The sequence below is a fragment of the Schistocerca cancellata genome, chromosome 2, assembly GCF_023864275.1.
Source record: "Schistocerca cancellata isolate TAMUIC-IGC-003103 chromosome 2, iqSchCanc2.1, whole genome shotgun sequence".
Classification (NCBI taxonomy): Eukaryota; Metazoa; Arthropoda; class Insecta; order Orthoptera; family Acrididae; genus Schistocerca; species Schistocerca cancellata.
Window position 1 is genome coordinate 588,436,054 of NC_064627.1, and position 14,597 is coordinate 588,450,650.

General features: G+C 43.9%; 1 protein-coding gene across 1 annotated transcript in view; it reads right to left on the reverse strand.

Moving 5' to 3' along the window:
- The window catches only part of LOC126162214 (heterogeneous nuclear ribonucleoprotein U-like protein 1), a 142,447-nt gene that overhangs the window by 48,598 nt on the left and 79,252 nt on the right, over positions 1-14,597 (reverse strand). Inside the window, exon 9 of the mRNA XM_049918556.1 lies at positions 11,750-11,872. Coding sequence (XP_049774513.1) covers positions 11,750-11,872 — 123 coding nt within the window. The remainder of the gene's footprint in view (positions 1-11,749; positions 11,873-14,597) is intronic.

The window sequence follows — 14,597 nt, forward strand, 5'->3', positions numbered from 1 at the left end:
ACCACACTACATGCTTCCAGGTAGCTATTGTCCCGTTTCTGTGTTGACTGACCTACTGAAAAGAGCTTTTTGCCACTGTGAGCAATGGCTTTCTGTGAAGTACCCAACTCCAAATTATTGCAAGCAACTACTTTTCCAATGTTGCTTGGAAACTGGCCGAGATAAACCAGTATTCACAAACAGCAGCAATTCCCGATTGGTTTGACGGTGACTGTCACTGACAGATTATGACTATTTCCTCCAGTTGCTGTCAAGTGCTTTCTTCAAGCACTGTTCTTCCACTATGTTACATGGCTGCGAGTGGTATACCTTTCGGTGTAAACATGGTCATCCGAGAAACATAGCAAGATCATGACGTGATTTGCTCCTTACATCCGCAATATAAATTTGAGTGTAACTAATGTTTAAATAATGACTGACTGAAGAGAGATTACCCACAAATGATTGTTGTTTCCATACTGCCAAACTCTATCAGGGTGTATACGTGGACAAGGAAAAAAAAATCCTGGATTTTTCCCGGATTTCCCGGTTAGAAACACGGTTTCTCCCGGGTGAAAATGCACTTTTTCCGTGTTAAGCGACGGTATACTCTTCCTTGGCACTGTAAAACTCATCAATTCTTTCAATGTTTATGGTTTTATGTACAGACGTAGAATTTCCTGACACTTTAGAAAACGAAACTCTGAGGGGAAAAACACGTTTTGAAAGACCTTAGATGTGCAGCAACATATGCACTGCATATTTCTGTATTACGAAGGTATAAATTTGAATTCCACCAAACACCGCAAGTCACTTTTCGAGGCATTGAAATCGAGATTGCGATGCGCTTTTATAAGCCAGTCATAGCTCATGTCACGTGATCTCGTCAGCTGATGACAGCATAGCACACGTGATGTAGTCAGCCAATAGCAAGATCACTCTTAAGTAGCGCGAACACACAAATAAGAAAAGTTAATGGTTTAAATTAACATACATAGCATTCACATATAATATTGGTCTCCAAGATTAATAAGCTGGAAGAGAAGCTAAGCTTCCACATATAATGCTGATCTTTTTTGCGCGTGTTACCCTTTAAGATACATCACAGAAATGTGCCAGTAAAATTTTTAATAACGACGTAAATGTCTGATCTTCTGGGATCGAACTTATTCTAAATGGTCGTCCTCAAAGAATTAATTTTTAAATGAGAGTCAAACGCTTTGTGATTTAAGAAATTCATCGTACATTCTCGTAAAAGGAAATTTGGTTTGAATGTAACGCTTTTCAAACCACCATTCGCAATATTATCCTGCGACCTTTTAGAAATAGGTTCGTTTCAGCAGTTGGAAGAGAGCGCCAGATAATAGGCACCACCGCACTATGATGACACAGCAAGCCCATATGTTCTTAAATGTAAAAGATTAAAAGATCTTACATTATGTCATAAAAGAAACAAGACATCAGAGGATACTTCAAGAGCATCAGAATTTCGTGGACCATACTAAAATGCATAATTCGGCTTAAAATGCACGTTCATATGTCCAGATTCGTATGTAAATTTTCTTGGAGTACCAGTACTGTATTATCTCGTGTTTGGTTCTTTATTATTGCATAATGCCATACGTGCACTTGAAATGGAGCGAACAGTTGAAACTAGCCAATAGTGTGAAATTAAACTGTCAAATAAAGCAGAAAAGATTAATGAAAGCCAAATCTCTTTAGCAAACCGACAAAAATGACATCATTGTTCTGCAAGGCGATTAATTCTTGTCTGTCAGGAAGGTGTAAATAAAATCTAAAACTAATAACATGTTTTAGCCTTCCGTAATTACACGAATGTATTTAAATTCATTTGATAACTCCCAACCGCAAAAATCCATTTGTTATCATTTAACGTGAGAGCAATAAACGAAGTGGAAACAACAAAATCACTGAACTTTAAACACAGGTCACGTGGAGACAACCTATTTCCCCACCACAACTCTGACTGCTCTGGGCATCAGCGCCAGATTTATTATAATTCCGAACCGGGGCAATATTAAGTAGTGGCGCCCAGCCATACTCATGTAACCAGAAGCGATAGAAGGTACTTACTCATACGCAAGTCAACTGCGCATACCCAAGAGCCCGCCCGCAACTGCTCAAACGAATCTAATGTAAACAGTGCGACCTATTGTTTATATACCTCATTTATCGCAGGCAATTTGTTGTTATGAAGCATTGCATAGTCTTCCTAAAGCCTTTGACACACTTTGCTGTTGGCAGACGCTTGTATGAGCACTGTGTTGTTGTATTCGGCGCATTTCCTTTGCAACTTAAGTTTTACTTTCCTTTTTTTTTTCTCTCTCTTTTATGTTTTGTTGTTGCAGTATTACTCTGCAATACCGGGATACAGTAATATCCTTTGTTAGAGTATTGGTTCTTACCAGTCAAAATCACAAAAATTTAACTGAAAACTAAAACAATGAAAAATTCCCGGAATTCTAAAAAATTCCCAGGTTTTTCGCGGTTTTCTCCAGGATGAAAAAATTCCCGGGTTTCTCCCGGATCTGCCAGGTCGTTTACACCCTGTTTATTCTCACAGAGAGGTGGTAGTGCCTTCCTGGACAATTCATTTACGGGCTTATCAAACAAATGGAAACTCCTGTCCCATATGCCTGTAATCTATCAATGAATTAATTTCCAAATCGGTTTACATTAGTGCTGCTTGAAAGCGAATTAGAGTTTATCATATAAACTGCACCATTAGTTAACATTATAGCAATTGTCCCTTCATTGTTGACATATATTCAAGATAAATAATTACATGCTAGGAGACAATGACAAAAATAAAAACTAGGAAACAGGGTAAATACCTTCTCAGTTCTCTAGCTATAAACAACAATACTGGTTTCAACATTGTAATGTGGGCAAAAACCTCAAAAACTGGAAAATGCAATTCCGTAACGGACTATGATTCTAGATTTTAGATTTAAGGTGAGGTGTGTTGTCACACTACTATATTCATCACAAAGTTGTAGTAAGAGGTTACACAAAAGAGGACAAGAATGACAGCATAAGACGATTTACTACAAAAAGGCCATTTTCACTCCTTTCTACCCAACTAAATGTGACAATGTATGACCTTCGGTCTTTAACTCCTTCCGCTTGCAATACTGTGTCAGATTTTTATGATTATTAGAAGCTCATGTAGTACAGGAAAAAAACTTAAAACCTACTACTAATATTTGTCATTTCCCACATTACGTATCACTTTTGTCTTTTTACTTACCATGCAAAATGCTTAAGCTTCCAGTAACTACGCCCCCAATTGCTAATGATACAGTAGTAAGACAGAGTGTATCAGTTTTGACAATCCTGGCACTGCCAAATGAACAGAAATGCCACAATCTCACAGACTCATTCAATGTAAAACCTAATGTCTGTTATCAATTTGGAGGGGTTGGGATTGGAGAACATTGTGTAGTGTAAGTTTTTTTTTGTTTGGGGTTTAAGGGCACTCAACTACTGAGGTCATTAGCGCCCAGTCACAATTGTTAGAGCACATAGAATCTAGTAAAACTCAAGGGGGAGGAGGGGCGACGACGACACCAGAAAGTTCGTACAAAGAGGCAGATAAAATAAGTGAAAGAGTTAGATGTCTTTGGACAATCCAGTCAAAGTAATGAAACGAAGAACACGAGCAGCTGCTTGAGCGTCATCCGCTAAAATATCCTTTAAAGTAGATGGCAGAGACAGGAAAACACAAGATTGATTAAAACGGGGACACGACAATAAAACATGGCGCACTGTTAATGCATGACCACAAGGGCACTGCGGGGCTGGGTCACCGGAGAGCAGGTAGCGGTGGCTAAACCGGCAATGCCCAATCCGCAACCTGGTCAGAAGGACCTCTTCTCGCCGAGATGGTCGGGAGGAGGTTTTCCAAGCAGTTGGGAACGGTTTTACTGCCCGGAGCTTGTTTCCTTGAAGTGAGAACCAAGTATCCCACGACAAGAACACAAGCCTCGTACAAACAACCCCACTAACGTCAGATGACGGGTCACAATGGGAGGCTGGCCGAGGCAGGAGGACTGCAGCCTTGGCTGCAGCATCAGCAGCCTCATTCCCAGGCACTCCTACATGGCCGGGAACCCACAGAAAGCTGACAGGAGAGCCACCCTCAGCAAAAGAATGGAGGGACTGCTGGATCCGTTGCACCAATGGAAGGACCGGATATGGAGCTCCAAGGCTCTGAAGAGCACTGAGTGAATCAGAGCAGAGTACATACGATGAATGGCGGTGGCGGCGGGCATACTGAACGGCCTGATGGAGAGCAAAAAGCTTGGCCGTAAAGCTGGAACATTGGTCGAGGAGCCGGTATTTAAAGGTGATGGCCCCGACGACAAAGGCACAGCCGACACCATCATCAGTTTTGGAGCCATCAGTGTAAATAAAGGTGTGACTGGCAAGTCGCGCATGAAGTTCGACAAACCGTGAGCAATACACTGCAGCTGGAGTACCCTCCTTCGGGAGCGAACTGAGGTCGAGATAAACATGAACCGGAGCCTGGAGCCAAGGTGGTGTCGGGCTCTCACCCTCTCTGAAGGTGGTAGGGAGGGCAAAATTCAATTGTCGAAGCAGGCGACGAAAACGGACTCCAGGGGGCAGCAGGGCAGACACATACAACCCATACTGACGGTCGAGAGAATCGGCGAAGAAGGACTGATAAGAGGGGTGGTCGGGCATTGACAACAGCCGGCAGGCATACCGACAAAGCAGTATGTCGCGCCGGTAGGTCAATGGTAATTCAGCAGCTTCAGCATAAAGACTCTCAACGGGACTAGTGTAGAAAGCTCCGGTCGCAAGACGTAACCCCCTATGGTGGATGGAGTTGAGACGGCGTAAGAAGGATGGCCGAGCAGATGAGGCTCCCATAATACAGCTTTGATCGGACTATGGACCGATACAAGCGAAGCAGGACAATGCGATCCGCTCCCCAAGATGAACCACTAAGAACACTGAGAACATTAAGGGAACGTGTACAACGAGCAGCCAAATAAGAGACATGCGGAGACCAACACAGTTTCCTGTCCAGTGTGAGCCCTAGAAACTTAGTTGTTTCCACGAATGGAAGAACAACGGGACCAAGAAGTAAGGATGGCGGAAGGAACGCTTTATATCGCCAAAAGTTGATGCAAACCGTCTTCTCTTCAGAGAACCGGAAGCCATTTGCCACACTCCATGAGTATAGGCTGTCGAGACAACGCTGAAGGCAGCGCTCCAGGAGGCATGTTCGCTGGGCACTGCAGTAGATCGCGAAGTCATCGACAAAAAGAGAGCCTGAGACATTAGGTGGAATGCAATCCATAATTGGATTGATTGCTATGGCAAAAAGGGCTACGCTCAAGACGGAGTCCTGAGGCACTCCGTTCTCCTGGAGGAAGACGTCGGACAATACGGAACCCACACGTACCCTAAACTTTCGATCTGTTAAAAAGGAATCAATAAAAAGGGGCAGGCGACCACGTAGACCCCACCTGTGCATAGTGCAGAGGATACCTCCTCTCCAACAGGTATCACATAAGCCTTCTCCAAATTGAAGAACACGGCGACCGTTTGGTGCTTTCGCAAAAAGTTGTTCATGATGAATGTCGACCAGGTCACAAGGTGGTCAACAGCGGAATGGCGGCGACGAAAGCCGCATTGAACATTTGTAAGTAGCCGTCGAGATTCAAGAATCCAAACTAACCGAGCGTTAACCATGCGCTCCACCACCTTACAGACACAGCTTGTAAGAGAAATGGGGCGGTAACTAGAAGGAAGGTGTCTATCCTTCCCGGGTTTGGGTATAGGAACAATGACGGCGTCACACCAAAGCATGGGGACTTGACCTTCGGTCCAGACGCGATTGTAGGTACGAAGAGGGAAGCTCTTGCCTGCCGGAGAAAGGTGTGCCAGCATCTGAACGTGAATGGCATCTGGCCCCAGAGCAGAGGACCGGGACAGTGCAAGTGCACGTTCGAGTTCACGCATAGTAAAGGGGGCCATTATAATTTTCCAGATTCAACGAGTGGAAGGAAGGTCGCCGAGCCTCTTCTGCCTCGTTCCTGGGAAGGAAGGCAGGGTGGTAATGGGCGGAGCTTGAAACCTCCGTGAAAAAGCGTTTGAGATATCCACAGGATCAACAAGGACCTCATCACCTGAAGTCAGGCCAGGTACCGAGGAGTGGGCCTTAATGCCCGACAGCCGGTGAAGGCCACCCCAGACGACAGAAGAGGGAGTAAAACTGTTAAAGGAGCTGGTGAAAGAGGCCCAACAAGCTTTTTTGCTGTCTTTGATGACTCTACAGCACTGCGCTCGGAGTTGTTTGTATCCAATACAATTCGCCAACGTAGGATGGCGGCGAAAGGAGCGTAAAGCACGTCGTCTAGCACGGATAGCGTCTCGACAAGCCTCATTCCACCAGGGGACGGAAACGCGACGTGAAGAAGAGGCAGTACGAGGAATGGAACATTCGGCAGCATTGACGATAACAGCCGTGAGGTATTCGACCTGACTGCCACAGCTGAGAAAATCGTGGTCCGGAAAGGTCGCCAGCGAGGAGTAAAGTCCCCAGTCAGCTTTCGGTATGTTTCAACTCTAAGGACGTGGGGATGGGGTGTGGTGCAGGAGACGAACGACACAGGGGAAGTGGTCGCTTGAATAGGTGTGAGAAAGGACATACCACTCGAACCGACGGGCAAGAGTGGTAGAACAGATAGATAGGTCCAAGTGGGAGTAGGTATGAGTAGAGTCCGAGAGGAAAGTCGGGGCGCCAGTATTGAGGCAGACAAGATTGAGATGGTTGAAGACATCCGCCAAGAGGGAGCCTCTCTGACAGGATGCAGGAGAGCCCCAATGGGAGGGGATGGTAACAGACATCGTCCCGAACGAGCAACACGACCTCACCATGAGCTGGAATACCGTCCACAGGGGAGAGGTCAGACCGCTCCGAGGTATAGTGGGTAAAAGCAATACAGTCAGTTGGGCGCAACTTGGTTTCCTGGAGACCAAGGACGAGCGGACAGTGCAGGCGGAGCAGTTGTAATTCCTCCCGATTAGATCAAATAACTCTTATGTTCCAATGTAACAAAGCCATCGCTAGTCAGAAAAGAGGGGGAACGAAACGGGTGAAGAGCTGGTGACCTCGACGGCTGCGGAGGGCCAGGTGTCGAGGGAACAACGCTACAACCAGTGGGAGGCGGTTCCTGTTACATCGTGTCGTCGCCAGCGGCGGCCACTTTCCCAGGTTGCGTAGGAGGGGCAGCATCATTCGCCGACGAGAGGCCAGCTGAGCGCCTGGCAGCAGAGCGTCCCGGTGAAACTGAGGACAGCCGGGAGCAGCGACTCACGGATGGAGCGTCAGACGAAACGCGCCGGGTGGAGAGGGGGGATAAAGATTTCTTCTTGGAAGGCCGATGAGGCACGGGGATGGTGGGCTGGACCCGAAGAAGGTCCTCACGCGCGGGGTCCGTTTTGGAACGCCGGACCTCGGAAGCCGGGGTCCAGAACGTGTCCCCAATGGACACCTGAGAAGAGGATCGCTTCTCAGGCGGCGGAGGGGGAGGAGGAAGGGTGGCCCCTGGGGCAGAGGGGGCAGGGGCCGCGAGGGAGGAGGAATGGGAAGGGAGGGATTTGGGAGGCGGAGGCATAGACCCCAGATGGGTCGAGGAGGTGGAGAGGGGACAGGATAGGGGTGAGGATACTGTGGAAGGAGTGGACACGACTGAGGCAAACGAAGTTGTCAACGTCACGGGATGGAGGCGGTCATACTTCTTCCTGGCCTCAGAATAAGAGAGACGATCCAAAGTTTTTAATTCTTGAATCTTCTTCTCCTTCTGATACGCGGGGCAGTCTAAAGATCTAGGCGAGTGGATGCCAGGACAATTGATGCACCGAGGTGGTGGGGTGCATGTATGTTCCTCACAAAGAGGACGTCCGTAATCACCACAAAGGGCTCAGCCTCACACCGTGACGACATGTGCCCAAAGCGCAAACACCGAAAGCAGCGCATAGGAGGCGGGACGTAAGGTCGCACGTCGCACCGGTAGCACATCACCTTTACCTTCTCCGGGAGAACGTCCCCCTCGAAGGCGAGGATAAAGGCTCCAGTGTCAATGCGACGGTCTTTGGGGCCGCGCTGAACTCGCCGGACGAAATGCATACCTCGGCGCTCCAGGTTGGCCCTGAGCTCCTTATCAGATTGCAGCAGGAGGTCCCGATGAAAAATAACTCCCTGCGTCCTATTCAGTGCCAGATGCGGGACAATAGACACTGGGATGTCCCCTAGTCGGTCGCACGCCTGGAGCGCCGCCGACTGTGTGGCGGAGGCGGTCTTTATAAGAACGGACCTCAAACACATTTTACTGAGAGCCTCAATTTCCCCGAAGATGTCCTCGATGTGCTGGACAAAGAACATGGGCTTGGAGGTGGCGAAAATCTCCCATTCGGTCCGAGAACAGACTAAATAGCGAGGGAAGTCCTTCGCCCCAAGCCGGCGGGCCTGTCCTTCCTCCCAGGGAGTGGCCAAAGGGGAAAGGGCAGGAGAACCAGAACCAGAGACAGTACCTTTCTTTTTAAAAGACTCTGCCGCAGAGCGACCCGATACATGTTGACATTTCATCTGCGAAACGTCCGCCCCGATACCACCCACTCCAACCAGGGGCTCTCCCCACGGGCGCCACCCAGCCTCAGCAAGGGCCACCTGACAGGATGACCGTTGCCGGGAGTCCTGATGCCCAAAGGAGACGGGCATCTACTACCGTATTTACTCGAATCTAAGCCGCACTCGAATCTAAGCCGCACCTGAAAAATGAGACTCGAAATACAGGGAAAAAAAATTTCCCAAATCTAAGCCGCACATGAAATTTGAGACTCGAAACTCAAGGGGAGAGAAAAGTTTTAGGCCACACCTCCAAATCGAAACAAAGTTGGTCCATTGTAATATGAGACACAATTTAGGTCGAATGAATGACGATACAGCTACAGTAGTTTGGTTCGAGTCGTAAGCTTAGCAGTTAAGCTTTACCAGGTAGCCATTGCTATGTGTCAGGCGCTCTGTCCGTATTTATACGGGTACCCTTCCTTTTTCACGTGCTTCATCTGGTTTGAATCGATTGCTTATTTTGCTTTGATCTGGTAAGTGCCGTTTTCTTTGTTATAGGTGTTTACGTCACTCTAAGCTGAAAATGCATTACTGTACTGTGTCATGCATTGTTTGACGCATTTTGATAGTGCGTGTTTACGGCATGTCGCGGCTCTCGGCGTGACTTGCTTTTGTGCGCGCTGCCGCCGCTTACAAATAAAAAATAGAGAGGAATCGTCTCATTAGCGAAACATTTGTTGTTACTTACACTACTGCTTTCTTTGATAATGATCAACAAGAACCAAATAATAGACTGCGTATGATAGAACATGTTCTGAACGAGAGTATAGCGAAAATTTTTCTCCTTTTGAAAATCTTTGCGGCCGGTTCTTTAGTACATCAAATTCTGCACAGAAATTAGTCATCTTACATTTAAAATCTAGTCAGTTGCCGTGCTTCATTTCTGACTATCACTATTAGGCATAAGAATAATACAAATATAAACATGACACGATACGTATATTCTTCCGCGTTTGCTGTTGTCTCACTCTAGTTTTGTAGTTTATTAGGCAGACAGGATTTAAATGAGATAGCAGCAAACACGAAAGAATACATGACAAAATGTTTATATTCGTATTATTCTTATGGTGAAGATAATACTGCATGTGATTCACATTTCATCAGGTTCCTATTAGCAACCATCTCTTCTCACAGGTAGGAAAAAATTCAGAAAGTAGAGTTGGCCATATTGACAAACATCCCAACAATCTTGCCAGTCGGATTTTCGTAGTACATTGAAATTCTGCTCCATCGAAGATGAACAATACGGAATTTGTATTTGCTTCGTCGGATAATGTATAAAAATGCAGTGGTCGAAACTCGGGGCGGAGGAAAAAAAAAAGCTCATCTTCTACCTTTTTTTAAAAATTTATTTACTGATGCAGAGGTTTTGGCGCCAGTATTTATCTTTGTGCCCACAAAGCATGCTTGTGTAGCGCTACATATATTCGACGGCAGAAGTTAGTTGTGGCGGCACCTACCAACATTTTTCATAACTTCCGCTTGCTTTGCACTCGATTCTAAGCCGCAGGCGGTTTTTTGGATTACAAAAACCGGAAAAAAGTGCGGCTTAGATTCGAGTAAATACGGTACTTGGCCGACGTGGGGAGGGTGCAGCTCAGGTATCCGCAGTACGATCCCTGTGTTGTCAGGGGGCTACAACCTAGAGGGTACATGACGACCCCACCACAATGGGCTGGCTACCGTGCTGGATTTCGGGTGCCATGGAAAGTCGATCATGATCGTAGGTGCAGATGAGGACGCACTAAGGGCGTAACTTGTGCAACCCATCAGGCGTTTAGGCCCAATTTGAGGAATAATGGGTGTGGTTACAACGTCGTTACAATGCTGAGTGCCAAGGTCTTAGTGCACTGAGGACCAGTGATACACCACGTAAGGCGTCTTTCCCCAAAAGGCTCTTACTTATGTAGAATTTTGAAAAAAGGAGGTCAAACCCCAAGGGGAACCATTACATGGAAGGCCCAAACGGTTGAAACTCCTTTTAGTCGCCTCTTACAACAGGCAGGAATACCTCGGGCCTATTCTTATCCCCGAACCCGCGCGGAGGGGGGGGGGGGGGGGGGGGGGGGGGTGTTTGCTCCTTCCCCTTGGATTGCACAAAAGTTGTACTAGAAAGATGTCAAAGAGCTGTTTGTTTTCGGAGGGTAGTGTTCGGCAAAGTAAGAATCGCTAAAAGATTCAAGTGTGTGCATCTTTGGTCGACATTAAAGGTTTGATAAAGTGGAACAGTTTTTTCCTATTCATGGAAATTTGTATAATGAATCTGACAGAAAAATTTCCATGATGAAACAGGTATCTAGAAGAGCTGACACAGTGTTTATGGTTAAAGAGTATTATGAAATGATTGCCAATGCTTCTGAAAGTCATAAATTCACCTATAAATTATTTCCAGAAGTGTACGTTTTTAATTTTGAAACAGCTTACACTGGACCAATGGCTATTAACATGAACAAGATGCGAAACATTCAACATTTCCTTTTTTATATTCTGCATGAATATCGGTATTTCTAAGATGCCTTGATGAAATTGCCTCTGCATAACGCTGCTGGTACTGCTGATATTGATGAAATGATTTTGTATGGATTCTGATTAGAGTCATAGTAGCGCGAAAATGCAAAACACTACTAAAAACTTAACTTGACCAAATGTATGAATATCTTCCTCAAGAAAAGGACCCTTCTACAAGAGGCTGGACATACTTTTTTCATAATGTTTTCCTTCGTTCCTGAAAAATTACGATTTTGGAGTAAGGTCCTTTTGAAACTGACTATCATATATGGAGCTTTTTCTTCACCGACTACATATTTGCAATTCCTCAAAATTGGGGCACTTGAAAATCCAATTTTCTTCTTACAACACAAAACCAACAATATGTGACCTGATAAAGCCACTTATCTCTACTAACGACATGTGTTATAAAAAGTTAGGTTTAAGAGAAAAATTCTATAGCTCTGACCCTTCAGAAGATATTAAGTAAGTGTGATATATTAAATTGGAATGATTTGAAACAGTTACATAATGAGTACACAAAATTTCTATTGCCTCAATTCACAAAACGTGAAAGAAAAACACAAGATTTTGTACCTTCATCTTATCAATCAAGTTGTTGGTGCCCAATACATTGTATTTCTTGTCTGGGTGTTTCATATACCACTCATTTGCCCATGTCGTTTTACCGCAGCCAGGAAGACCACACATCATTATCATCTGAAAAAATTGTATCAAATAAGCATAAATCAAATTTGAGCAATTTCTACAGAATGAACAACATACATTAAAGCCTAACTTCAAGCAATTAAATGAAACTTGTGCAGAGCCAACAAAAAAAGATATGACTTAAATATCTGCCTCCCCCTCGAAAACCCAAGCTTTTTCTTAACAGAAAGGGCTGCTTTGAAACAAATGGGTCAGTATTTTTCTATTTGAAATTACAATACAATAATTATTTCTTTTTTCAAATCTTAAATAAGAGTGCATCAGTAGGGGACACAGGTCTATTTATACACATAAATCTACAGATCATTATTATATGCACGACTTCCAACCCACACTCAGTCCCAAGAGCCCTCTACTTCAATAATTATAACTATTAAATGAAAGTTCGATATAAATAAGAATAGACTTCTGTGTGAAAACCTGTATGTACGCTATTTTATTGATTTTATCTGGATGTTCCTGTCCAGAAGTTTATCTGTTACAGTGTTCAGTTCTTTGTTCCTTAGATGCATAGCTCAGAAAGAGTTTTCTGCTTCATTAGAATGCAAGACAATGTATATCAGGGAGGGGAAACATGTATGGAAGCCAGAGGAATACTGTTACAGCAATGCAGTTGGATGCTAGTACATTTTATGTTTTATGGCGGTTAAAAGACCACCTCGTTACTATTGCTCAGATAATACATACTGACTGCCGTACCACCAATTTTTTTTTTAATTTATTTTAACGATGGATCACATTTTACAGAGTCAAACTTTGTTGCGCCACAAAAATATATTCAATGGCTCCCGTTTTCCAAAACACCTTTCAGTATTTAAACTTCCACGCAAATTAAAACATAGTGTCAGATTGGGACTCAAGCCTGGGACTTCTGTTTTTTGTTGGTAAGTGCTCTACCAACTGAGCTACCACAGCATTACTCACCACCCACCCTCACTTCCACCACTACCTCTCCTCTAAATTCAAATCTTCACAGTTCTCGAGCATATTTTACACAACTAGCACTCTTGGAAAAAAGGGAAGTACACTGCACCAGAAACTTATGAGTAGGGACAGGGAAAGATTAATTTTAAAGGCTATTTCAGTGTTTTTCTTGCTAATGCTGGCATTTTCTCCTGACAGTTTATTTTTTGCTTTGTTCTTAATTTCTACCTTTTTGAAAAAGGAAAATACATCAAATGTACAGTTGAGTGAAGTGTTCAATAAATTCTAGAATAAAATATGATGGCATGCTGAAAAGTAATGCCTCCGAATTTATATCAATCTCTTAAAGCTTTTTTAAATCAAACAATCTTTAATAACATTATATTTTTGTTCTTCGTATCTACGAATCTATTTCTCAACATAATCACCGCGATGACCAACATATTTCTCCCATTGAGAGAGTTTGTTGATACAGTCACTGCAGAAGGTTTGACTGTTGACATTGGCACAATCTGATCTCTACTTGCTCTGCTTCATCACTATCAAAGTGAAGTACTAGAAGTTCTGAAAACAAATTAAAGTTGGGTGGGGACAATTAAGGACTGTATGGATTACACTAGATAACGGGGGAACTCAACATGTCCGACTGTTGCAGCACTCGTGAGATTGGCTCCGTCAGGATCTGCGTGTGGATGGACTCTTCGAATTCAAAACTAAATTACAGCACGCAGCGGCAGCAACAGTCATGTTATATACCGCCATGTTACAAGGTACAATTCAAAGCACTCTAGTGGCAGAGTACTGCAAATATATATGCATGCAGAATAAAGATGCAGAATGTTAATGATGGTTGTTTTATTAAAAAAAAAATTAGAAGTTTTCACATAAAAATTCAGAGGCATTACTTTTCAGCATGCCCTCATAATTTTAGAGAGACTGAAGGGAAAGTGTCATTATATTGTCAAAATGTTGTTGTTTAGGACATCTTAAAAGTTCTTTATGTTGACATATTCCTTCAATGATGAACACACTGTCATTTAAACTTCATCAAGTGTCAAGGTAAGTCACAAATAACACCACAGCAAACTGCTTTCAGAACTGGCAAACTTTGTTCAAGTCCTATTCTCACCTTAGGAACACAGATGAAATCTTGGATAAGAATCTAAACACTGTTGTGACAATGATAGATCTCTTTTCCAATTGTCACACTATAAACCAAAACATTTTGCTCTGTAAAGCTATACAGAACATTCTTAGACTACCATTTGGTTCAAATAATTCTTCTTCCACTATGAATTCTATGTAGTTTGATGATAGAAAAGGCACATGGGAAAAGCAGAATTGTTTACCACAAAGTAATGTGCTAGCACCAACACGGTTCAACCTACAAACAAATGATCAGTGACTTTTGCTAGGTGCCAAACACTTTATGCAGATCTCGTTCTTGTTGTATAAGTATGAACACTTAAAAACCTTTAGTTAAGTTTCCATATATCAAACAGAACGATCATTTGGTGTGATTCCTAAAAGAGTACACTTACTTTTACCTTCTGTTAATGTGTTAATGAATTCTTGGAGTCTGTTTATGATTGTGTGTTTAGCGTGACAAAACAATGACTGGATGAACACCAGAATTCATGTGGACAGAGGTGTGGATGGAGCCATCAGAGGGGAGGTGGTCAAAGTCTAGGAAGGTGGCACACTGGGTTGAGAAGAACCAGGTGAATTTAATGAGTGAGAAAGTTTTGAGACCGCGAAGGAACAGAGATAGTGTGTCTTGGCCCTGAGTCCA